Below are 26097 nucleotides of genomic sequence, written 5' to 3'. Positions count from 1 at the left end.
ATAGATTTAAAAAAAAAAAAAAAGTGCCTCACAAGGAATGTTTTTCTATACAATCCCAATTTTCTGTTCGGAGAAAATATCTATGCTAACAGAAAGTTAACTTGATATTAACATATAAATCTCCCAAGCCAGAAAAGAACCACCCTACTGTGTTCAAGGAAGGAATGCCAATTAGGACAGGATTTAAGCTTTAGTGGGATTTATGGTAATTAGAAATGTAACAAATTTAACTTTACAAAGAAATTAATTATGCCAATTAAAACACTTAGCATGTTTGACTGGGAATTTATACAGTATTATATGTATACGGTGCTGATCAATGCCCGATTTATTAAAATTACTTAAGGCCTGCTTCCAAGAAAATGTACTAAAGTGGTACAGGAATTCCAATTAAGATGCAAAATTGATATTTGCAATAAACATTTCCTTATCAAGACCCAGAGACGGGAAAAATGCCCAATAAAAGCAATAAGAAATTCATGTTCAGGTGGGGTGCACAAGTGTTTTTATCCCTGTAACTGCACAGCTTGTGAGAGTCTGCCTGTGAAACAAGGTCGGTATTTTCTAATATTAAAAAATAAAACAAAACAACGATTTCAAAACACTCGAGAATTCTGTGCCAAACAGCTTGTACCAGCATGCCATTTGTGACAAATCTGCGAGTTTTGATCCTATGCTTGTTTGAGGCGGGGAGGGAAATGGAAGTTTTCAAAATGGGTGAAGTTATTCCTGTCTGAGAAATACCTGCATTTGGTGCAAACAGGGATCCAAAGTCCCTTCAGTCTTGTAACAGATAGCTCTGGATTTTTCTTTTTAGATAGCTGTGAACAAGCCATCTATGTTTTACTTATATTTAACATTTTGAACTCTCTAAACAAGTGTAAGCTACATTATGTCTTCTGTTTCTAAAGATAAGCCAGTCCAGTTTTTAGGTTTAAAATGGAACAAAGGAAGAGCCACAGTTACCAGAATGACAAAATTAAACTTGGCAAAAGTAATGAATTTTATTTACAAATACATGTATGAGGATTACAACAGAAACACACTAGTGAAACTCCATCTCAACAAAAGCAATGATTTATTGGTAATGGCATTAAATGAAACAGATTGACAGTCTCTGGCTATGGTCAAGCAATTATCCAGGAGTAGTAGATAAAAGTGAAGATCTCGTTTGATTGCAATAAGGCTTTCCAGTGTCTCGCATCCTAGTGGCTCTCTCCTTTTTTGCCAACTACCTGATAAGAGAAAACAACAGAAAGAAACAATGAGCATTTAACCAAAGACATGTCCCCATTTTTTTTTTTTAAATTAGCATCAAAATAAATGCAACATTTTCAACTAAATTAGTGCATTTAAGCATGCGTTGTAGCACTTGCAGAAGCTATGAATCCCTCTAAAGAACTAAGAGGGACACAAGACACAAGAAACTTATCTTTAGTATTAATACAAATAGCAAAACACCGGTCTCACTTGAGAAGAGTTAGAAGACAGTAACTGCAACATTAAACCACGTTTAACAGTGTTATATACCAAGCATTCAACCTTAATATGCTATATAAAGTAATACAGCAAAAAGAGAACCACTGGGTGTTCCCATGATAAGTTTGTTCATTTCCCTTGGTGTGCACTTCACTGAGAACATTTACCTTATAATGCAGTTCAAACCTGAGGAGAAATCTGGATGTCATCTGATTTTCAGTCTGTCTTTGTCAAAACATTATTCCTTACCAGGGCAACTTCTACTCTCCATTTCTGCAAACTCCACCAGGAATCAGAGTCATCTCAGTACTTCTCATTTCAGAAAAGATTACCGCTGCCACCAGACTTTGGCAGCCAACAGCAAGTGCAAGACCAGCACTCTACATACTGCCATGCAAGCTTACAGGTCGCACAGTTCGTAACAGAAGGGTGTTCAGTCCCCTTCGTTAAGATAACTGAATGCAAGATCCAGAGAGCAGAAAACAATGTGATTCTGGGCACTTTTCTGAAAAGATTCAGATTAGTTCCAGTGCTCTTGCAGACCCTAGAAAACACCCATTTATAAGTCAAACAAAATTAAAAGATAATAAATCTTAAAAAGTTTGGGTTTAACAACTGCAAGAGAGCATGGGCAAGGCAACAATTCCCAACTCGTTGCCATCTAACCAAAGCAGCACTTACAGACCTGACATAGTTTTGTCAGGATGAGCATTTTGAGGATCTCCATTAATGGAATATAGAATTTCCAATTACTAACACTGAAAACCAAGGAGTTAAAACCTTTTCTGTACTCTGACTCATATAGCAAATATGTTAATGATTAATTACCTCTGCAATCAGGTGACAATACACCACATGAGATTCAATAGAGAAATACAGAGCTGTGGGACATGACCCATGGCAAACCAAAACCAATATACCCACAGCTCTGAACTGGAGAATTCTCATGGACTCATGGAAATTCTCTCTGATCCTGCCCCTCCACTTCTTGGAGGAAGATTTTTTTGGGGGGAGGTAAACTATTCTTTTGGTGAGCTGAGTTGTAACCATCACAAGGTAGCTGAGATCTACAAAAAGCCCTTTTAAAGGCCCCTTTCATCTCCAAGGAACCTTTGACCAGGAGCGTATCACCAAGCTGCAAATTTAACTTAATGATTAAGGAAAATTCCACTTGACAACATGAAGAAAAAAAAAAGGAAAGAAAAAAAATCAGAAAACCAGTCACTAACATTAAGATCCAATTAATCAAGTTAAAAAAAGTTAAACTGGTCATGAAGCAGTATTTATTCTTTGTGTTTCCAAGACAAACTGTGTTTAGACACAGATTAAGCAAAGAAGAAAAAAAAGAGAGAAAAAGAAAAAATGCAGTTGAAAGATTAAAGATTAGATGTTAGCAAGTGTGTAACTCCAACGAAAAATATTGCTGTACCAGTCTGAAGTTGAAATTGACAACTCGCCCATGTGTATTATCTGTGAAAATTAATCATGCTGATATGGAGATTTTGTCATCACAGCTCAAAGAAACCCATCTTCTGACCACCCCACTCTACCTTCCCAAGAAGAAAAAGGACATAGGAACTTAAATCAAGCAATCATCATTATTATTTTATCCGTAACGGATCCATTTCCCTTCCGTTGATAGAAGGAGTGGCCATCTAGTGCACTTTAAGATACTGCTTACAGCCTGAAATTCCCATGTAATAAGAGAACGTTTTGAAGGAGGCTTTTCTGATACCGTTTTTGTAACCACAGCCTGACAGCAACAAAAAAAAAAACATCCTCCATGGCTCATTACAAACAGTACAACGGGAAACTATCACTGAGCCTTGCGGAGCAGAAGTGGGCATTTTTGTGTGCGTGGTTTTGTTTTCAGTTCATAAAGAAGAGGTCAGACAACTGATGTGTTGCTGTTGGAGTACCCTGATGAGGCCACCTTTGTACAAACACTGGCCAGCTCCTGTGTCTGCCTTCAGGAGGTTCCCTAGAGCCAAGTGGGGGACAGTAACAGGTACTTGGCAGCCCCCGCTGGCTTGCACACTACTTACTGAAGGGTCACACCAAAGAACACTAGATTGTACTAAGATTAACAAGCCAAGTCTTGCTACAGCATTTCACAAACTACATTTCAAACAGCTTTCACAAAATGCAATACAGGCTGAAAAATGAGTTACAGAAAAAAAAAAAATTAAAAGTATCACATGTTATGCTTTAAAAATGTCAAGTTTGGGATAAAAAGAACAGAAACTTTGAAAGACTGAAAGAGAAGTGCTTAAAACAAGATTTGGATGGAGGAAAAAAAGAAAAAGATGAGTTGATGCGTCAGAAGGTAGAGAAGGCTGTTCCTGATTGCAGAAGGCGCAGAGATGGCTCTTGCATCAGTGCTGAGATTGTGGAAAGGGTGAAAGAGATGCTAGATGAGCAGAGGGAGCAAGGAAGGGAGTAGTGCCACACCACATCAATCTTATTATTACTTTTTAATTTCTTCTGCATTTTTAGTTCTTTAGAAATGGGAAGTTAAGCTGAAAAACAAACAAACAAAATGTTACAAGGAAAACAGCAGCAACAGAGAGAGCAAATAAGTAGTTCCAGAATGCCTTGGTTCAGGAGGGGGCCAAAAAAAATCCCACCACCTGTCCACATTCCCCAGCCTCAAAACTGAGCAGCAATCTTTTATTTCTTAGTACCAGAAGTGAACAAGAACTATATTGACATTAAGTTGCACCATCTTAAAAAAAGAGTTTACAAGTTCACCACCTGATTCACACGAATCTACCTAAGACTAAGCCATCAATCACGAGTTACAAAAGCACAGCACCTGCACCTTTACCCAACACTTTAGCTGTCTATCCCATGAATTAGCTTGACTGAGAAGCAAATTTGGAAGCAAGCTTCACATGTAAGCTACTACATCTCAAATGAAATCTCAAATCAAGTCTCTACCACAGTAGCTTGCATAGCTTAAATGAAGCCTTAAATCAGACCACATGTGGCCAAGAGCAGCAGTAATTCTAGTGTTAAGGACAGTTCTTTTAACAAAGGCATACCTTTAAGGAACGCTTTTCAAAAACTACTTCTCAATGTTAGATGTGCATGGGAAGGGGATATTTACCACAAATCTTTTGCTGTTTGGGCGCCCTTAATTTAAGCAGGGCAAAGAATCTCAGCTCTCTCCCCTCTCTTCCCTGTGCTTAACCCAGTTAAGATCTACATTTTTCCCCCCTTATGTTCCCCTTTCCTGTCACGCCAGACTTCCCTCCTCCCCAGAGGTTAAAAGGAGCAGGATACACACAATATACCACAGCAAGTTGGAAATACCTTTTTTATAATCCAACTTTATTCACCAAATGCTAACTACATGTATGTCAAAACTAACTTAAGGCCGAGATCCCTACTGAAGGGCCTGCTTAACTTCACCTGCTTTGTACTCCTCAGCACTGCTTCTCAGAGTAGGTGAGCTGCAGGTTTGCATTTGGCAGTGTAAGTTCTGGAAACAATAACTCATTTATATTAAACACAAACTGTCTTGCTGATCAAGAAGAGGTGATTTTTCCTGCAGCCCTGCTGGTGTTAGCAGAGCACCGCAAGCAAACACAAGTTTTCCTTGGCTGTCTGAAGGACAGGGGTGCTTCAGTTATGCATCTTAATAACTGTGTGCTGAGCAACGAGCTGCTACAGCTGAGCATTCATCCACATCCCACCGCAACTGGGTATCAAAATACATCTGCCTGATCCTCTGCAGAAGTCATTGAAACCAGTGTTTTGTTTTAGATTTTGAAATTGAACACATCTACAGTCATCTGAGCAGCAACGTGATGAATCATAAAACCCCTAACTGGAATCACACTCATGCCTGCTTTTTAATTGCAGCCCTTCAGATAACATTTTACTAATTCTTACAAACGCTTCTCAGAAATATAGGGAAAAAAGCATTCCCCCATCTCATTAATCATGCTGCAATACTACTTCTATCGTGACTAGAAGAGAAATATCAACAGAACAGGCAGGCTGAGAGAAGGAAGTCAGATAGTTGAGAGCAGTGAGGAGTAGGGTGGGTAACTACTGAAGGAGATGAAAAGAAAAATAAGGTTTCCCAGTTAATCTACATGCCTGAATATAATTAATGCCCAACACTATATTAAGGTTTCATAGCTGACAGGATCAGTGGAAGAGAGGAAACAAAAGTTAGAATTCCTAAGAGCTCTGTAACTCTGACAGACTACACATCCCATTTAGCATGATAAAATATTTTAACAGCCTAATATTAAAACTACATGTTCAGGAAGCAAAATAGGACTGAGAGGATTAGCTACCTCACAAGCTAACAAAGCAAGCTCTTCTACTCATGGTAGTTCTGACCAGCTCCTTAACATCCTGATGTTACCAGGGATCAGTACCACACCTGTAAGGTGTGAGGTAGATCCACCTCTTGTGGGTTTGTGCTCCCCTCCCCTTCCAGTTAAACATAAGTCACAAATCACATTCCCTGAGAGTGCAAACATTCACCGGTGAACTTCAATGAAACCAAAATTTTAACTAACACGGTATTTGCCAGGCTATATAGCAGCTTCCAAGCACCTACGCTGCATCTAGAGCAGAGAGAGACTGACAAATCCCCTCTAAGTACAGTGCACAGAAGAGACCCACACTACTTTAAACTTCTTTATGGGGTTGGGCGTGTACTTAGAATCATAAACCAGCCCAGGCTGGAAGGGACCTCATGAGATCACCAGCTTCAAGCCTTCACGGGAAAAGCATGCTTAGATGAGATTATCTAGCACCTTGTCCAATTGCATCTTCAAAACCTCCAGTAAGGGGGTTTCCACCACACCCCTGGAACAGTTGTTCCAGGGATTAATTGGTCTCACTTAAAAAAAAAAAAAAATCTTGTATCAAGACAAAACCTCTCCCAGAGCAGCTTGTATCCTCAATGTATCATCAGTTACCAAAAAAAACAAAATACTATCTGAACATTTAGATGGTCAGGTTTAAAGAGTGCATTTGTTTGAAAACAAAGTCTCAGTACTTTAGAAAGCAAAACTAATTTACAGAGTTTACAGAGAAATGAAACTGAGACTATTATCAGATACCGAAAATATCAGTGTTGAGTGCTATCCTATCCTCTTCCCCAAAATACCAGAGAAGTAAGGCAGATAACTCATGTTATGTTAAACAGTAATGACAATTCATTGCAGGTAGTGCCCTATTATCATAAGTAGTTGGAAAAAAAAAAGCTGTACAAAAAACCCTCAACCATGTAAGCAGATTTTAAATGAAGCAACCTATTTCTAGTATTGGATGAACCAGAAGTGCTCCATTAGAAACATCTCAATTAGATATCCCGTTAATTTTAGTATATTAGAGCAACTTTTTCAATGACTTTACATTTCAGTGAAAGACAGCAGAACCTGTTAACTGATTAACTTTATTATTTGCAAAGTTATTAAGTTTTAAATGTAAAAGTTAAGATCATTTTTAACATAAAAACTCAAAGTATATGAAGTACGACAACCATTAGCATTTTTAGCCTTCTTGAGTTATAGGCAGTTTGTATAATAAATTCCGTGGTGCTTTCAATGTTATTGGTCACCTGGACAGAAGTCCGTAGGAAGGGTTACAACAGCAAATGTCTTCCTAAACAAGCTAAGTTTTAAAGCAGTTTACTTTAAAAAGATATTAAATTTTGAAGAAAAAACGTAAGTAGCTTTAAGGTTTCAATACTTTCAAACCCATTTCACATTCTCAAAAAAAAAATCAAACCAATTGAGAATGCCTTATTGCTCAGCACTCGTGGGTCTAAAGTCACACCGTAACAAGTTGTTCACTTCTTCCTTTAGTTTTAAAAAGAGCAGGTATGTTTAATGTAATGGCCACTTTGTGACCAAAATCTTCTTTGGATCTGAATTTTACATAACATTGCCCACTGGATAAAATCTACGAAGTCCTTCACCAAAGCAGAAGTCCACTCAGTCACAAGAAGACTCCATTTCATACACAGGCTTGCTTCTCTACTTCCTGAACACCATCAGAATGCAAGTTTCTAAATCAAGGTATAAAACTCACAGCTGTTAAGAAACACTGCCTATAGCACACGTAATTTGAAAGTCCCTTGTGTTTTAAATAGTTGGTGTATACATTCTTACCCATATTTGTGTTGTGGGTTTTTTTTTGGTTGTTGTTTGCTTTTACAGAGCTGATGAACAAGAATTTATAGGTAGAACCAAAGATCAGTATCTGTAAGATAAATCTAAATTTTGTTTGGGAGGCCAAATCTACCTTAAGTCATGGAATTATAACAACAACCAAGTGCATTTGTTCAGTCAACCTGTTTTTGAGAACATTCAGAACATTCATAAGTGCTTTTAAGAAAGAAGACTCACTCGCTTGAAGTCATTCATATTTGTTGCTTGGACTGGAGTTCCAATAAACGTGAAGTATGTAATTCTTGTTGTCTCTTCATCACCATGATTGGATTGGACAAACAACTAAAAAAATCCCAAAAGACAAGAGCTAAGGTAAACAGTCCATCCCTGAATTAATACATAAAATGTTAGCCTCCCAAGATTTTTGAACCACCCCAGTAAATGCTTTTTCCCATTATAAAGGCCTTGTTACCCTCTAGAGAGGCTACTGTCCTCTTATTTCAAATGATGACTATATAAAATGCTATTATTTTCCCAGCAGTTTGTGTAAAAACCCATGGAGCTTGGATATTTCTTGCTTCCTCTTCCAATCTGAGACCACACTCAGCAACTGAAATGCACTGCAATATTCAATCAACTATGAGACCATAACTTGCAAACACAGAACTCAGACCATGAAAAGCATTTCCTTGGAATAGAATTCAGGGGTTACATTAGATGAGCAGTTCAATGCAATATTGCAGGAAATGGGGCTAATGCAGACCCAGGGTAATAATGTCAAGAAGAATGCAATTCCAGCATCAGCTTTGTCATGGTGGATATTGCACTAAAACCCATATTTAAAATGGGAGAGGAAGAACTGCACCTGCATTTAAGAGTCACAAAAAGCTTACGTGGAATTCGTGGAAAGTCTCTTATAGCAAGAGCGTTAGAGAGCTCATTAAAAGACAAAGGTGATTTGATTACAGCATTTAAGAACACTTAAGAGGACCGGGTATTGGGTTTTAAGTATCAAGCACTTCACTTGATACTTACAAGTCTGTCATTTTTGCAATCAGGCTACTGATAAACTGGATTTCTTACCTCCTAAACTCCCCAAATGAGGACAAGATGCCTTTCAAGAAGGTGTGTTAGTAAAAGACAAGTTGTGTTAAGCAGCACACTAGCTCATGGAATTAGGTGATCTTCATGGTCCCTTCCATTCTAACTCCCCTGCCATGGGCAGGGACAACTCCCACTAGAAGGTTTTTCTTTCTAATATCAAAATCTTCCCTTTTTTCAATCTCTCATGAAGAGATGAAAATGAACCTCATCACACATATGAGGTCGGAGACATCACCTGCATATGGCCTTGCCTGACCTTAAATTTCAGAAATCCTTTGAGTATTAACATACAGTATGCAATCAGTGGAGAGCAACTAAGAACACCTGCGGTCAAATCAACAAACATCACAGTGCTTGAGAAGTCTACTAAGCTCTCAGGCTGCACAGAGCTCAGAGCAGAAGCTTTACTTACAGTTACACTGTTAACATTCTGAAATTTAACATAGCGAAGCTGGATAATGCCATCTTCTTTAATATCATCTGGTGTTAGCTCCAGGGCTTGAGTTGGTTCACTTCTCTCTGCCTCTTCAAAATCCATAGATCGAGGAAGGTTGATAAAGATTTTTATATACTTTGGACCTTGTCCTGTGTTAAGATATGGAATTGGGATTCAGTTCCTTATATATGTTCTCAAAATGCTACCAAAAAAGCCCTTGCTTATCACAGCATCTAGGTACAGCTGAAGTTGCACTACTTGCCTACATTTCAGTGACAGAATTCCATACAAGAAATCCAATGAAATGTCTAAAAATAATTGGGTTTGGGTGATGTCATACCTGAGTATTTTCTGTAATTGTATAACATAAATCAATTAGCATAAAAATTAAAATATGCCGTTCACTAGCTCTTACGTTTAATTCTTGAATAGAATGTCGGTTCTCCTTACAGCATGTCAAATACAGTAAATATTTATATTTGTGTCATACCAATGCACAACAACAGCATAGTATTACTGTGAGATCAATCTGTTATGTTATTTATTTACACCAAATTTACTGAAGCTGCTATGGGAGTCACAGAAGGCAAGAGGTTCTAGGGACAAGCATCATTTTTTGAAATTTAAGCTAAACACAGGTAAAGCTTAGAATCTAAGGATACGATTAAACAGACATTTCACTCACCATTATCTGGCCCCTGAAGTTTCATAGAATAAAGTTTGACCGGTTGACTAAAAGCTACAGTAATAAGCAGCTGTGGAGGAGAAAGTTGTTGTTAAATACTGTTTTCTTCATCCTTCTAAACAAACATAGCACAACAATTAACTAGAAGTCTGAGCTTGTAACTTAAAACCAAGTATTTACATTCTCTATATTCCACACATTCACTAGTCTGCCACTAGTCATCAGTAAATGGCAGTCTGCTTGGAGTTTCCCCCACAAATGGATAGAAAACAAAATGCTACAATGATCTCTGTATACCAATTTTGCTTCCATCCACCTACCGTATCCCACTCTTCCTTATACCACTATAGTGATATCAAGCAATCAAGATCTTTAAAAAATGCTTAAAGACCAGACATCACTGAAAGCATCTCACTTAAGAAAAATATTTACTGTACCTGCTCATCGCAGTCTGATTCCAAGTAGGTAGAGTCTTTACGTAAACAATTATCAAATCCATGCTCATCGCTTTCATTAAGACATTCACAGCCGGCTTTATTGATAAATGGCATTAAATCCATCTGAAAGGAAAGAGAAAAGCATTACTGAGCGCATTAAATCTGCCGTGAACTTATCTGAGATTAGCAGACGCTGGAATGAATGAAATTCCCCATTCAACACATTAAGAAACAGAACACAGAAAACCTCAGGGCTTTTTTTTTTTTTTTTTTTTAAACAAAAAAGATAAAATTAAAAATGCTGTAGTACTCAGATGTATCCCATTCAGAATTCAGTGTTTTCCCACTCAAAGTACCACCCCCCAGCACACAAGTTTACCATATTGAGAATAAGCTATTGGGCACAGGGAGAATTTTTCAGATACATTTTTGATTAACTTCACCTGGCTACAAATACACTGACATTAGACCGGAGCTACGATTAAGCTAGCAGATAAAACAGAAATGGCTTTCCCATCCAAAATAGTTCTCCCTTCTGCATAAACTAAACTAACCCAAGTGCAACTGAAGCACAGTAAACCACTTTTTAAATATATATATATAAATCCAGTATTCCGTTACCTTAAGGCCTGAAGGCACAGTATCAACATCTCATACCACAACAGTACGAATTTGAGATCACAATCAGCACACAGTCAGAGAAAACTCCAGACAAAACCTACAGGAACTTTTGGCATGGCAACCTGAAATACCTTTCTTAGAGACATATGAGGTCCCAAAGAGTAACATAGCACTCGTGAAAAAAAAGTCTGTGTGTTACTAGGCAGGCTACAGCTTCATGATATAAACGAAATTCGAGCACAGGCTGCTGAGAGAACACAAATCACTGCTGGCCACTTCTCCTAACTATGCTAGTCCAAACAAAATAAACAAATAATGCACCTGCCTGCCCTTCCCCTTCCAGGCCCCCTCTGCCTGCCTGCAACATCCAAAGACCCAGCCTGCATCCTGCATGCTCAGCAGACGCGAGGTAAGAAAGGAGGCATGCAGCTGTGCAAGGGGAGAAGGATGCATTCCTGGAGCAGCTGGCAGTCCAGTTTGGGTCAACTATATTCTAAAACTGCATTCCAGCCTACTGCTAATAAGTCAAACAGAATTCCTGCTCGGCTCATATAGTCCTGAATGCACTCAGGGTCTTACCCCCATGAAGTAAGATCTCCTAACAAGATTAACTTTTAATAGAAGATGCCATCTCCATCTCAAAACAAATATAACTTTGGAGATGCATGCTAACCTCACATATTTGCTCTTGCTACTTGAATGATTTTCAGTGTGTCTTGGGCTGCTATCTAACAAGCTGAACCTTTGTCCTGTGACATTCCAGTACCTCTACACAGGATTTCACAGTAATTATAGATGTGAGTGTTCACATATAAAATGAAGTGCCATGCATACTGTGCAACAGCTAACAAGTAGCTGAACTGCTAGAAATTCAAGTGACCTGTGCCCTTGAAGCTTCTTAAATGAGAAACATTCAGCTGGATTTGCATCCTCCTCACATGCCTGATAGGATATGGCTAGCTATGAATTTCAAATAGTTACCCTCCAAAGAAACCTGGCTTTGCATTTGACATCATTTTGACTTCTACAGATACTCATCACAGCTAAGTTTAGCGTATTTTGAGCATATTAGATTTGCTAATGCCAAGTAATGTGCACGCTACAGCAGTAGCACATAACTAAGTCACATGTCACAGTTCAGCGCAGTGGTGTATTGTATTTCACCTAACTGGGTTCATACTCCTGGCAGAACAATAGACAACCTCGTTTAAGGAGTAACCCTACACCAAGGATTGCTTGGAGAACACCACCTAAGATGACAGCTCTAGGAAAGTGTTTTGTCACATTAGAGTTCTCATTTACATGTGTTTGGTAGTACAGCTGTCAGATCGGCTTGTGATTTGAAACACAATTGCTTAAGGTAACAGGAAAACACGCCGAACACGGTGAAAATAATTTCCTGAGAGCACCGAGTATTTCTAAGGGGGTGGGTCTGTTATTGAGCGATTTTGATTTTTCTAGAAGACACATACAAATCACACAGTGATAAAATCAAAAATACAGATTTTTAAATTATTAGGAAAATAAGTTTCTCCTTGTGTTATTTAGATGTCAGGTTTAAAAAACTATTTAGGATAAGAATATATATTTACAAGTGTTGACTTTTCTTTTTTAACTTGTGATCTACTTAGTTTATGTTATCCATGAAAGCTGATCAGCGATTACTGCAGTTGTACTTAGTACCCCAAAAGAAGCAAAATAGTATTCATTAAGTATTAAAAGGAAAGTTTCTCCAGCAACGGGTTTTAGGTTTTTGTTTGTTTTTTAACAAGATGAGAAAGAAGTTTTAAGAAATGGAGGTGCACAAGGAAGAAAAAAGAAAAGGCAATCCATAAACAACAAATTCACCTAGCAACACATGAATAACAGTATTTCTTAAGGACCAGCTAGAGTAATTTTTCAAAGTTTTTGACAGCTACGTCTAACGATGTATTTTTTCCACGGAAGACTTTACACTTGGAAAAGTGTTTTGGGAAAACAGATTGTAATGTCTGAGAAGGGGTAAGAAAAAGAATACACAGCTGTAGCAAAGTCTTCATAAAACGTGAAATTCATTATTTTAATCACTAAGGGCTAAGCCTAGAGATTTTTCTTGAAACATTTTCCAATTCTGTTACATGCATATATTTAGTAAGTACAGTTAATTTTTTTTAATTTTGTCCGAAAAAGGAAACCCAGACGGGTGATCTTTCTAAAGCTACAGGAAGCCTGTAGTTTTGCCTAAAGTAGCATTGTTTGACAAGAATATGTTTAGAAAGGAACACATTTTCAACAGGTTCAAGTTGTGCAAGCATTAGAAAGAGACTTAAGAGATGCATACATATCCTTTTGGAATATCTGTATCTTCATTGTTTCCAGGATCATTCTCCAGGTGCTGCTTAATTTTTTCTTCTAAACCTACAGCATCTGCTCCTTGATATTGGTCAATTCGCACTTTGTTTCGAAAAAACAGAAACGTCGGTGTTGCTGATATATTATTGGTAGCAGCTGTTCCCTAGAATGCATAAATTAGTTACAAGTGTTATCTAACAGACCATTACCAATATCAGACAGAAGTGTTGTTTTCACCTAGATGACAACACACTCAACACATTGATCAAGATACATTAGCCCCCCCCAAAATCACAAACAGTATTTGCTATTTTACAAACATCTCCAACTTGAACAACCATTTCAAATTCATTTAAGTTCTTCAGATCCTCCTAATCCCTCATACATTTGGGTGGTCTTTGAATAGATTTCATGTTGTCAGTAGATTTGTTGGTATGCCATGAAAGTCATACTATTTGCTTGCTCTCGAAGGCAGAAGCCTGCTTCATTTACCCCTTCACAAGCATTCTTTACACTTGTATTTCTTCCCTTTCCCAAGACATTTTCATGCACACCCTGGAAGTTGCCACTCTAGAAGATGATTTCTACCTGTATGTATGTTATGCACCCATAGCAGCTTCCCCAAAGCTTTCCATAATTAAGTGTAATTTGCAAAGCATTGATACATCTTCATTCATCTGTCCCACTTTCATTTGCAGCAACCCAAGAAATTTCCTTTAAACACATCCTTGTTAGTTTTTGTTAACGACCCTTAAGTCAATCAACAGCTCATCACCCATTTCTTATATTCCTCATTTTATTCAGTAATTATTGCAGAATTTGTTTGGAAAGACTTGCTCTTCCTAATTCATACTGGTGTTCTCTCATTTTAAACTGTATTATTTAAGTAGCACAGGCAGCAGAAACTGTTAAACCACTTGTACAACACTTGAATGAAAGGTAACAAAATGGCAGTTGCAAGAATACATTTTGAAATAAAAGTATGGTTCATTCACTTTTCTGTGCATAAGTTACTTGTTATTTACCAAACACAAGAATGGATACTCTTACTATACCATTTGAACAGCTTTCCTTAAAGTTTCTCATTTACTCTACTTAATCTTCTTTTTCTCTCGCTAAAGAAAAAGAGTTTTTGAATACCAACCTGGCACTGATGCACATCCACTTCCAAAAAAGTTGCCTGGGGATATTTGTTACTCAGCGCATTGAATGCTGGGGCTATCCTTAAACAAGGGCCACATCTGTAAAAACAAAAAATTCAACGATTATTGTTTTGCTTTGTTTTTAAGATACCTGCCCCACGCAGACTTAGCGCATTCACGTTCTTACTACATCCTTGGTTCACGTTAAAATAACCTTCCTACCTGGCTGACAGATGGCGAGCAATCTTGCTGATACAATTAAGAATGACATTTAGAAACACATCACGAAGTGTTAATTCCCACTTCCTCAGACAGTTTTAATGTCACATGATTAGCTGCACCTATTAATTAAAACGAACTTCATATTTTCCATCTAATCTGTTTAGCTCCAGCACCTTTTGCTGCAGAGTAAAATACTCCGAAATAAAGGGACTTTTGTGGGCGCACAGGCTTAACCACTTCTCCTGATGCAGTGAAACATGCTCTTAATAGAAAGTTAGTACTAGCGATTCCTGTTACCAGCTGTGAAAAATGTCTTCAGTGAAGTCTGTGTGGGACTTGAAATATTTGACAGTAACAGTATATTAAACCCTTAGCAGGAATCACAGGATTGTTACCGTGATAAACTTCATTGACTGTAACTGCAGCCAGTTACCACCAACGTAGCTCTATGGGCTTGGCTGAAAACACATATTTGTTAATGATAATACATTTGTTAACGATAATGCATACAAGAAGTGCACAGACACAGCTACCCTGACAAAGCAATGTCCTTACAACAAGCGAAGCTGTGGAAGGAGCAATTAAAAAGCAGAGCAGGGGAAGACTCCCACAGCAGCGTATCAACATATATCCGAAGCAGAGAGCCCCGCGGTGTCGGTGTGACTCTGCAGACACACGCGGGGCGCTGAGGCAGCACTGACGGGACCCGCGTCACCCCGAGGGCCGCCCCGTGAGGCGCCGCGGGGCCGTGAGGAGGCCGCGGGGCGCCGGCAGCGCGGAGCGGGCGGGCTCGCCAGGCGGCCGGTGAGCCGGGCAGCCTCCTTCCCTCCCCCCGGCCGCCCCGCACTCACCCCCGCATGGTGAACTTGACGACGGCGAGGCGGGAGCCGGCGGCGCTGAGCTCGGGCTGGAACTCGGCGTCGTTGCCGATCGCCTTCACGCCCCCCATGGCGGGCGGCGGCCCCGGACCGCGATCTGCAGCGTCACGGCGCGCCCGGCATGCACCGCGCGCACCGCGCACGCGCGGCACGCCCCATCCCAGCCCGGCCCGCCGGGAGGGGCCGCCGCCATTTTAGCTTGGGGCAGGCGCGAAGCGGGGGCGGCCATCTTGGTTTGGGGCAGAGCTGAGGGAGCCCGGTTCCCCAGCCGGGTTATACAGCCCCGGGGGTACAAACGCAGCCGTCCGCCACGGGGGGCTGCACCCATGGGTGCCACCACCTGTGGGGCCCACCCGCCAGCATGTGTGGAGCAGGAGGGCACCGCAACCTGCTGCTCCCCAGCCTCATGGTTGTGCCTGGTGCGCTCATCCTGCTGCTGGGCACTTACGCACGTTGTAACCCCCCCCGTCAGCTACCTACACACGTTGAGATCCACCTGAGCTGTCTCATTCATGTGTGTTGGTGAAAAAAAAGTCATGTTTAAAGTCACAAAATGAACACGTTCAGCATTTTCATTAGTCCCTTAAGAAAGCTTAGTATTATCTGTAACTCAAAGTGCATTCCTGAGCCTTTTACAATAGCTGGGATACACCAATCACATATTTTTTCTTGTTTAATGTTGTGATATAATGTGGTGTGACTTTAACCAACATTGCCCTCAGGAATGTATTATTACCGGACACCTGGGGAACCGCCACTCTCCCAGCTGAAAATAATTCCTGCTGTGAGCAGGCCGCTGCTCCAGACCCAGCCCCGCTTGCCAGGCGGATGTGATTTTCATATCTCTATGGAGATAGATCGGTGATCTCAGTATTACTTTTCCAATGAAAATATGCAGTATTAGGGTTTGTTCAAATGTTTATGTGCCACGGTTGAACTGAAATTGGTTACTAACTCAGCAGCACTCAGAACTCAGAGCTGCTTTGCCTTTACCCATCGGTTATAGGGACCTGGGGGCGTGGAATATCCCGACCCCACGTCCCCAAACGCCACACAGGGAAACAATTTGCGAGCTGATTTCACTCTTTTCATTGCTTCTGGATAAAAATAAGCGTTCTCTCTTATTTCAGCCGCAGAGATAACCGTTTATTTGTTCATTATCGGTGCCAGCCGGCCCGGCCGTGCTGAGGGGCGGCGCCGCGCGGTGCCCGCCCCCCCCCGCCCTGTGTCCTGCCGTCAGGCGCCGCTTTGCGACAGCCGCGCCGGGCCGGGCCCGCTCCCCCCGCGGCGCCGGGCAGGGGAGAGGAGAGGAGGGCAGGGAGGGCAGGTGAGTGGGGGAGCCGGCACCGCTCCGCCATGTGAGGTGCTTTAAAGCCCCTTTCCCAGCCCTTCTGCCCGGCCGGGCACCGCGGGGGGGCGGCTCCGTGTGCGTCCCACTGGGCTCGGCTGTATGGGGGGGTCTGGCGGTGATAATATTTTAGTTGGGGTTCCTGCGGTGCGCCCCGGAGGGGCAGCGGGGGGCACAGGGGGTGCGGGAGGGGGGCGGGCGCCTGCCGCACTGCGGGCGGCACCGGGGTGACACGGGCCCGTCACCCCCCTCAGCACCTCGCCACCGAGGTGCCCACTGGCAGCTGCATTATTTCTTTCTAATCTTGAAATGGGAACAGTTAATGATCACAGCGAATGCACCTGACGGCTTAATTAGCCGGCCGCTGTCCTGCCTTGCGTGTTTATTTGCATGTGCATGCGTGTCTGAGCGGGGATAAACCTCAGGCGTCGCTCCCCAGGTTTAATGTTCAGTGCTTGCCCCATGCGAGCTGGAATAATAATGGTTTGTTAGGTGTCAGACTTGACAAACTCAGCAGGCGGATCTTTTTACGGTATTTTGTGTCATCCAACATTTCTTGGACCAAAAAAGAGGGAGTCATTTACTGGAAAAGTATTAGCCCTTAAGAAGTGCTCTGAGACTTGCCTGATGGCTTCGCAAAGAGGAAATTGTGCTCTGAGCAGCGTGGTGGCCTCCGTGATGACACAGATGACCGGCCGGGAGGATGAGGAAGAGCAGTGGGCAAGGAAGAGCAGTGGGCAAGGAAGAGCAGTGGGCAAGGAAGAGCAGTGGGTGTTACCTCGGCCGGAGCCAGCCTCTGACACCGAGTCCCGAGGAGTTCCCGTGCGCTCTGCTGGGCAGACAGCGAAGCGAAACGAAAGCCTCCTTGGGGAGGAGAGGTTGATAACTGTGGGGACAGGACACCATCCTGGGCAGCTGCTGGCCCATCTTGTGCAGGGCTTGGGAGCACGGCACCTCCCGAGGGGCCTTCCACCTTCAGTGCGCTGTGGGTTTGTTGGATTGCTGCTAGGTTAAGAGAGCAGAAATACTTTTTTATAGTGAGTCCCAACTAATTCCCAAAGCTGCTGAGCACTCCTGACAGACCTGAAACAAGCGAGATTTTAACTAGCACGTGTCACTGACCCTTTGTGTTTAATAACAGAGCGGTTTGTTTATTTACTTAGAAGTGTGAATGTGTAAATATTTGGGTTCCGACAGGGAAACATTTCTGTAACTGGGTAAAGCACTGGATTTTCCTCTCCCCACCTCAGCATCCTTTTTTTTTAATATATATATTAAATATTAGGCGTACAAATCGCTGTTCACTTGAAAATATGCAACCCATTTTGAAGGTTTGTGCTGATGTCATGGATGGCAGCCAGCCCTGTGCTCGCTGGTGACAAATCTGAAAAAGAACAGAATTCAAATTGCGCTGAAAATACAGGAAAATGACATTAATACGTGGTAAACATCGATAGGGAAAGGAATGATTAATTCTTACCCCTTCTTGTTGCTTTGTTTGAACGTCAGCACGGGTAGGTTTATTTAAAAGCAGATGTTCATTTGTCCCAGGGCTGGGTGCAGGTGACAGGTCGCTCACCAGCTGCACAGCCTCCTATCCTAAATTACTTCTGTTTGTGTGCTGCTCGTGTATGTAAAACCCTTATCATGGATGCTCTCTCGGGGTAAATGACTTAGTTCTCGAGTCCTAGGAGGTTCAGCGACAGCTCTGGCTTCTCAGGGCTGAAAGTTGTGGGAAAGCTTGCAGAAGGTACAAGTAAAATGAAGTTTCAGAAGCAGCTTGCGTGCGGATGGAGGGAGGGTTGGGGGGTTTTCTGCCTGTCTTTTGGGGTCACGTAGAAGGATAAAAGTAGATGCCAAGGCTGGACAGGCAGAAACGCCAACCAGTTTGGAGAATACTGGGGTTGGTTTCCCAGCGTGAATTGTGGCAGAAAGCAATAACCCGAGTTAAGTAATAATTGCTTGTTTCCCATATCCCCACATCTCTGTATTTATTGTGTCTTTGGCAGAGGTAGTTTGAAAGTGAAGCCATGTAACTCACAGAGGTTTTTATGGGCATGCACGATAATCTTTTCCAACTTTAATGATTCTGTGATTCTGTATGGTTGGGGACCTTGCTGTGTGCTTTGGGACCGTCTGTCAATGGGCACGGTGCTTATTCGCTGCTGTAGGTTGTCATCGCTGATGTAAAAAAAAAAAAAAAAAAAGATGCATCGATCGTTGACAGACGTAAGCGAGGCTGGGTTTTTGCCGGGCTGTGTTTGGCGTTGGGTGATGCCAGAGAGCTGCTCGTCTGCCTGGTCCCAGCTCTGCAGCCGTAGAAATGAGCCCCTGGTGCTTCCTGAAAATGAAGTTCCTGTTGAAGGCTTTGCGATACCATAGTAAAAAACTGGAAGGAAAGAGGTAGCTTTGCTTTCTGCTCTTTCTCCCCAAGGGGTTGGTGTTAAATGCTCTGAGAATTATTTTTCCTCTCTTCTCTACAAGTTTGGAAATGTGGGTATGTGTAAGCCTGTAAAAAGTGTCCTGCTGGTAATGTTTGCAGTGCTTGCTCTCGTGTTTGTCTGCATGGAAAGGATAAAATCTGTTAGGTGACTTCTTCATTGCTTGCTACTTTTGACTGTTGCGTGATGCTAGGCAGCCGTGCACCTTTCAGTAAGGGCGCTGTACCCTTTGCATCTTTCAGGATTATTGTACAGTTCCATATTGTCAGCACCCAGGCTGGGAACAATTGATTCGGCATTGCATAACAATTAACACTGTGCTTACGGGCGGCTTTTACAACTACTAATTTCAAGGTAGCTTCCAGTGTGCCATAATAGAGAGTGGGCTTGATCGGCGGTCTGTAGTTATATTTATTTATTAATTAATGGCTCTTAAGTAGCTTTTAATACCCGTAGTACGATCAGATGCAGTGTACACGTACGTGATGCTTTTTCCATGGGCATTACCAGGTTCCATTCCTCTGGCTGCAGGGATTGGTTGCACTTGAAATGCAGGCAGCATTTGTCAAAATTAGTGTAAAACTATGTTCTTGAAGAAATTTCAACTTGATGCTTACGTAGATGAGATGCAGCATTAGTTTGTGTTGGACTCCGCGTTCTTGGAATAGGTCTTGTGCATGCCTGATACCTGGGTCCTACCAATGATGAGTGAAGGTAACTTTAATCCCACCAGTTTCATTCATTAAATTCATGCCAGGCTCTTCTGACAGAGGAGCAGGTTTGGAAAGTGCATGGTGAGCCAGAGGAAGCTGCAGAGCCTATGTTTGACAACAGGTCCTTGGGTTTGCAGATGAGGAACTCTGCTGGTCAGGCCCACGATGGGTGCTGCAGCCCCGGGACTTGAGGCATGCGCTACTTCAAAATGTTGTAAAAAGGGTGATTTGGGGCAAAACTACTCGTGTACGTTGGGAAATGCTGAAATGTTGAAAAGTATCTTTGGCAAGTATCTTCTTTTGTAAGAAAGCAAACTAGTGAGGTGTAACGGCAGCCCATTCCCCTGGGTTTTTCAAGTTTTGGTATGTTATTCCATCCCTACGTGAAGGTGAGCACCTTCCCCAGGGAGGGAAGGGATAACTGGGTGCCAGGTGAAGAGGGGGCGTACCTGCTGCTAAGTGCTATTGATCACTTTGATTGACTTGGCAGGTGTGAGAGCAAAATGGCAGGGAACAGCCTGGTGCTGCCCATTGTGCTGTGGGGGCGGAAGGCTCCCACCCACTGCATATCAACGCTGCTGCTAATGGATGACGTCTCCATGATCGTCACGGGCTGCCACGACGGACAGATATGTCTCTGGGACCTCTCTCTGGATTTAGAGGTAAGCCTCTGCATAATTTTTAATTTTCCCTGTGCTTCAAGCATGTATCTTTGTTGCCAAAATGATTTAGTCTTCAATATTATAGGACAGTATCTATTCTGTTCTTCAGCTCTTGTTATACTCCATTCATTTTTCCTTTCTTCCTCCCTTCATAAGATGAGGCCTGGATGTGACATCATGCCCCCAGTAGTGAATATTTCAGGTCAGAAAGAGGCATTTTTGCTCTCATACTCCATTGCTGCTCCTGCAGTAACTTTTAAAAATAATTATCTCCCCTTTTTTGGAGCTACTCTAAACTTACCATTGCTTTCAAGTGTAGCTGCTTCACATTGTGTTGTAGAAACTGATTTCAGAGACCAGAGAGCTGTATTTAGAGAGCTCTTTAAGGCTATTAATAAAAGAACTGCTGATTTCCATGAAAACGGAATGAGGAAAAAACGCTTGTAGCAGAGATAAAGATTGATTGTTAATTGATTGATGATTGATTGATAGTTATACACAGAACTATGGTATCACATGGCAGAGGCTGCTCTGGAGTTGAAATCTGCAAGTGTCTCTTTTGAATAGAATTCAGTAAATTGCCCCAGTACAGGAGTATGAAACTCCTAGAATGCATTAGAGAAGTAACCATTTCTCGTAAAAATACAGCATGCTTCAGGCAGAAGTTAGGTTGGATACCTAACAATCTCAATATCTGAGTTACCCCCAGAAAATATCTTTACGTCTGATGTATTAAAAAAAAAACAAACAACAGGAGAAGGCAAAAATTTCTTTCTAGGATGGACAAAGGACTTTTTTTTTCATTTTTCATCTGTGAATGGACTGTATATAAACTTATTTATGAATGTAGAGGGTTGTGAAGTTGCTTGACTGGGGGGGAGAAACACTTTTTGCAGTACAGCACCGTTTTTTCTTTTGACTCAGGCCAAAGTCCGTCTGTGATCTAAAATTGTTGCTGGCCTGAGTTTTATGCAAAGTGAATTTTTTCACAAATCGACATTGCAGTCCTAGGTAGAAACTACCTTTTCACGTAATATAACAGCACTCTATGCAAACTCAAGATGATGTCCACAGCTGTGCTAATAAAATGAGTATGTATGTTAACACACTTGTATAATGTAAAAGAGAAATCTGGCATATGTGCATTCAAGTTAAGTAAAGTGCCTTTGTTATTTCGCAGTAACTATGTGGTACCTCACATTTTACTTCCCTGATTCTAGATTAATCCCCGAGCTCTGCTGTTTGGCCACACAGCCTCAGTTACGTGTTTATCGAAGGCCTCTGCTTCCAGTGAAAAGCAGTACGTAGTGAGCGCGTCGGAGAGCGGGTGAGTTTTCGGGGCATTTATTACCGTGTGGGGCTGTTAAATAATGGAGGCTGAGGGTAGGGGAGAGCTCAGGTTGCTTCCACCTACTTCTTTGCATTCTAACCTCTTTATCAAGCAGCTCTGCTGCAGCTGGATGCTGTTGCTTGTACGTCTGCAGTGGTTTCCACACCTGCGGCTGAGCAGCGAGCACTGTGGAAGCTCCCTGCTTGTTCCCAGAGCTCCTCAAGGCCAGGCAGCTCCTTATCAAAGCTGGCCGGGAGCCTGGGCAGCCAAATCCCCGCGAGCAGGGAGGATGCAGGCGCTGTACCCTTGTGTATCTGCAGTCGTGTTCTGGCTGACCGTGTGCCAGCCCAGGCCTAGGCGCCAGCAAGCAGTGTCTAGGAAGCAGGCCATGGTTTTGTTCCTCTTACAGAGTGACTCTTTTTCTTGCCATAATTTGAGCCTAGTTTAGGTTCAGGCAGCTGAAGTAATTACTCTTGTCAGCAGGAGTCTAGAACAGCTTTTGAGTTTCTAAGAAGAGTGCGAGCAATTCAGTTCCAAATGAGTAGCCGTCCTCTGTGGGCTTGCATTGAATAGGATGGGGTCATCTTTCACTTGTCCTAGTGCAAAGCATCTCATTACTACTGATTTTAGCATCTTCTTGAGCCTTACCAGCACAGGGTAATACTACACACGCTATTCCTTCTTAAACCAGTATAAACTTGAACACTTAGATTTGGTGTGCATGTATAATTTTCTATTTTCTTTAGAAGTATGCCCTTGTGCTTTGCTTTTTCAACATTTGCTTTGAAAAGCTCAATTTTCTAATTTGGTTGTCTTTAACAAGGCAAAATATCTGACCTGAAAGTATTTCCAGAGATAATCCTTACAGGGCATGTATCTGTTACTGAGAGTTGCTGTTTCATTCATGTGTGGAACTTAGGGTTTGAATGGCAGACTGCTGGTATGCAAAACCAGCTATAAAAGGAAAAAGAAGTGTTGGAGTCTGTTCTTGTTTTGTTTTTAAAGGCTGGTTACCAGAAGGTAAGGTTGATTTGATCAACTGTGGCTGAGTAAGAAATTTCTTAGCCTCTGCCTATATAAATGCAGTTGGAGAGATAGAAGTCAGTTGGTATCCAAACAAACCCAGTAAGTTTATTTGACAAAGTCAGGGAACGATGTATTTAAACAACCTTTTAACCTGGACTTTGTGAACAGAGTGTCTCAAAACCTAGTGTTTCTGCCTTGCAGTGATTTCAGTACCAAGTAGTCTTTTCGTTTTGGTTTTAAAACCAAAAAAGTTTTCGATGTTTAATGATACATCCAAAGCAAAGGGGAAAAAAAGATGAGGCAGCAGCTGACAGATTCTGTTTTGATTAAATTTTAATCTAAAACTTTGAAAGTGAAAACATTGGGGGAAAGTACAGTAAAAAGGGGGAAATGGTTCCTTACCCCTCTGAAATCTGAATTCATTCATAGCGGTATCTAATATTTTCTTATAAGGCAAGTCAGGAAAATAGCTACTGATACTATTTATAATTGGTTGTTCCGTGACCTCATGAAGAGTACCAGGTGATGCTGCCAGCTCCGGCCAGCCTGGAACCTCTGAAAAACCGCCAGTGTTCACTGCCATGTGATGAAGTTCTGTTTTTCTGTAATATGCTTTTCTTCCTCGCTGATGTGGAAAAGGCAAGCTAATCTTTGGACACCTTAGGGGATGCAGCAGATGTATTTAATTATTTGAAATAGTGGGGAGAGAAATGAGAAATTCTCAGTTAAATGCTTGCATTTACTTAATATATTGATTGCTTATGATGTATTTTTTCATTTTGCTCATTTCCCTTTGTTTTTATAGGGAAGAACAGGCTGTGTAGGTTCAACTAGAATCAACTCAAGTAGATTTTGAGTTTCCTTTACCTAAATACAACTCACATAGTCAATAATAAATGTTTCAGATTCTCCCAACGTAAATATTTTTTTACTCCTTGGAAGACTGAAGTATTTTGGAAGTGGCTGTAATCGGTCTTTTGTGTTTTAGGGAGATGTGTCTGTGGGATGTGAATGATGGGAGATGCATAGAGTTTACGAAGCTGGCCTGCACACACACTGGCATACAGGTTAGTACTCTGGGTATGCTTCAGAGCTCCTGCTCGCTACTGTGCAGCAGGGATAACTACAGATCAGTTACTAAAAATTAAAACAAGGTGTGGAAAGTTATGCAGTATCATCAAATGCCCTAGAGCTGGACATAGGTGCTTTAATTCAGCTTTTGGGGGAAAAAATAATTAGATATCCTGGAAAGAATGGAGGAATAGGGTAAAACAGAGAAGTACTGCTGGGGGAGGTGGGAGAGGGAGGTTGACCTCAGCAGGCAGGGCTGTTACAGGCTCCTGTCTGCCTCCAGAGCTGGCAGAGCCATCCAAGGGTTGCCTCAGGCAGATAACAGCAACTGGGGGCCTCAGCAAAAGCTCTGCTCATCAGAGCCCAGGAGCAATTTTTAATATATAGCCAGTAGAATGTATCTGTGGAATTCCAGTCTCGATTAAAAACGAAGCAGTCGATGTCTGACATGGAGTGTAACTTCTGTGCTGTGTTAATACCCGTTTAGTTCTATCAGTTCACAGTCGGGACTCAGCGCGAAGGGAGACTGTTATGCCACGGCCATTATCCAGAAATTCTTGTTGTGGATGCTACCAGCCTTGAAGTTCTTTATTCTTTGGTATCAAAGATATCTCCCGACTGGATCAGCTCCATGACTATCATTAAATCCAATCGAACACAAGGTAAATATTTTTGTTGCTTTTATTATGGCTTTGCCTCCCTGTAAGGTAATATTTTCAACTTCTCAAAAAAGCAATGCATACATAGTTATATCTAGTCCCTGAAAGTGTGCAGGGAGGAGACTCGTTGTGGTTTTGGTATCCTTTCTATTCCTGTTTTAGCCAGAGCTAAAACTCCCACGGGATACATTTTAGTGCATTCTCACGAGTAAAACCTAAAATGAGCAGCTGGGTAGTGAAATCAGCTACAACAGGTTCCAGGCTCACCTGGTAAGTAATTCAGTTCTGTTATCTTCAGTGTCTGCGTGTGCTGAAATCCGAAGGACAAGGAGCATTCCTACAGGAAGAGGCCTTTTTCTTCTGGAATAAAAGCACATTCCACTAGAGTGATAACTTGTTTTCTCTTTGAGAATTGAAAAAGGGTTTTGGAGAACGCTGTGATAGCAAGAGCCTGGAAACTGGCACGAGGCTAAAGGAAGAGGTGCAAGCACTCTAGATGCTAAGGCTGTCATTTGCATTACTAATGTGATGTGTGGCATACATCGAGATCATTTGGCACGCCGGGAATTGTGATTTTGACAAGATATATACATACCGCGAATATTCCTTGTGATTAGTAGCTTGACGAGAAGTGCTGTCATAACATTTTCAAAGCTATTATTGCAGGAGATGTGTTTAGGAAAAGTGCTGATTACAGTACACAATAAAAAAAAAAACGAAGACTGCAGAGAGAGGAACTTCTAGAAGTAATGCCAGGCAATTTAGTGTAGAAGTATGTGGGCAGACAGAACGTATAGCAGTGGATTAGTTAGCATGGTTCGAAGCAGTACCTGTCCACACATCTGTTTCGCTGGTAGTTTGTGCTCAGATGCCAGGCTTTAAATTTTTGGCAGCTGTGGAGATGTGCCTCATTCAGCTGCTTCTGTTGGTGAAGCTGTTGATTTCTGAGAGTTTGAGGAACACTAAGAAAGAAGATTGTGAAGGAAAGAGACTTACCTTCAATTAGGGCTGACAGCAGTTGTGAACTGTTCCCAAAGGGCTGCTGTGGGAACGCTGAATTGCTGTCTCCACAACATCTGAGTTGCTGGAACAACGGGAAGCGACCTCTGGTTTTAAGTTCCCTGCTACTGCATTTAATTTCACTCTGTGTTTTGTAATCATTTTAATCGTGTTTGTGTTTTTGTAATCAAGAAGTTATCCCTTGGCCTGGGGATTTTTGTCCTTCAGCAGAATTGCCTGGGAAAAACAGGAATTTCTAGAAAGTGCCTAGCAATAGGCGTGGGTTGTGTGTGTGGGGGGGTTGATTTGTGTTGAGGGGGGTTGGTGTGCGTGGTTAATGAATGGAATGGATTCATTTTTCAGAGACACTGCT

General features: G+C 41.7%; 2 protein-coding genes across 6 annotated transcripts in view; one reads left to right on the top strand and one right to left on the bottom strand.

The window, feature by feature from the left end:
• Positions 1–979: 979 nt before the first annotated feature.
• Positions 980–15639, bottom strand: LOC311426863 (thioredoxin-like protein 1). Of its 3 annotated transcripts, XM_084503591.1 has the most exons (8): positions 15449–15639; positions 14378–14474; positions 13223–13396; positions 10282–10404; positions 9845–9914; positions 9136–9308; positions 7857–7961; positions 980–1235 (listed from the first exon to the last, which is right to left on the bottom strand). In XM_084503591.1, the coding sequence occupies exons 1-8, from the start codon at positions 15544–15546 to the stop codon at positions 1206–1208; spliced, it is 870 nt and encodes a 289-aa protein (XP_084359717.1). In that variant the 5' UTR covers positions 15547–15639; the 3' UTR covers positions 980–1205. The 3 variants fall into 3 exon arrangements, with proteins under 3 accessions (XP_084359717.1, XP_084359718.1, XP_084359719.1); XM_084503592.1 differs by lacking the exon at positions 7857–7961 and having other exon boundaries at positions 15449–15636; XM_084503593.1 differs by lacking the exon at positions 13223–13396 and having other exon boundaries at positions 15449–15636.
• Positions 15640–16701: 1062 nt separating this feature from the next.
• The window catches only part of LOC311426859 (WD repeat-containing protein 7), a 97794-nt gene continuing 88398 nt past the window's right edge, over positions 16702–26097 (top strand). For 2 of the 3 annotated variants that reach the window (XM_084503586.1, XM_084503584.1), the window contains exons 1-5: positions 16702–16802; positions 20468–20639; positions 21860–21966; positions 23984–24062; positions 24554–24728. In XM_084503586.1, coding sequence (XP_084359712.1) covers positions 20481–20639; positions 21860–21966; positions 23984–24062; positions 24554–24728 — 520 coding nt within the window. In that variant the 5' untranslated portion in view covers positions 16702–16802; positions 20468–20480. The remainder of the gene's footprint in view (positions 16803–20467; positions 20640–21859; positions 21967–23983; positions 24063–24553; positions 24729–26097) is intronic. The other variant, XM_084503585.1, reaches the window with a different exon arrangement.

The sequence above is a fragment of the Aythya ferina genome (assembly GCF_964211825.1).
Source record: "Aythya ferina genome assembly, chromosome: Z".
In the NCBI taxonomy this organism is placed as follows: domain Eukaryota; kingdom Metazoa; phylum Chordata; class Aves; order Anseriformes; family Anatidae; genus Aythya; species Aythya ferina.
Note: the sequence above shows the minus strand (reverse complement) of the source record. Positions and strands in the feature narration are given on the sequence as shown.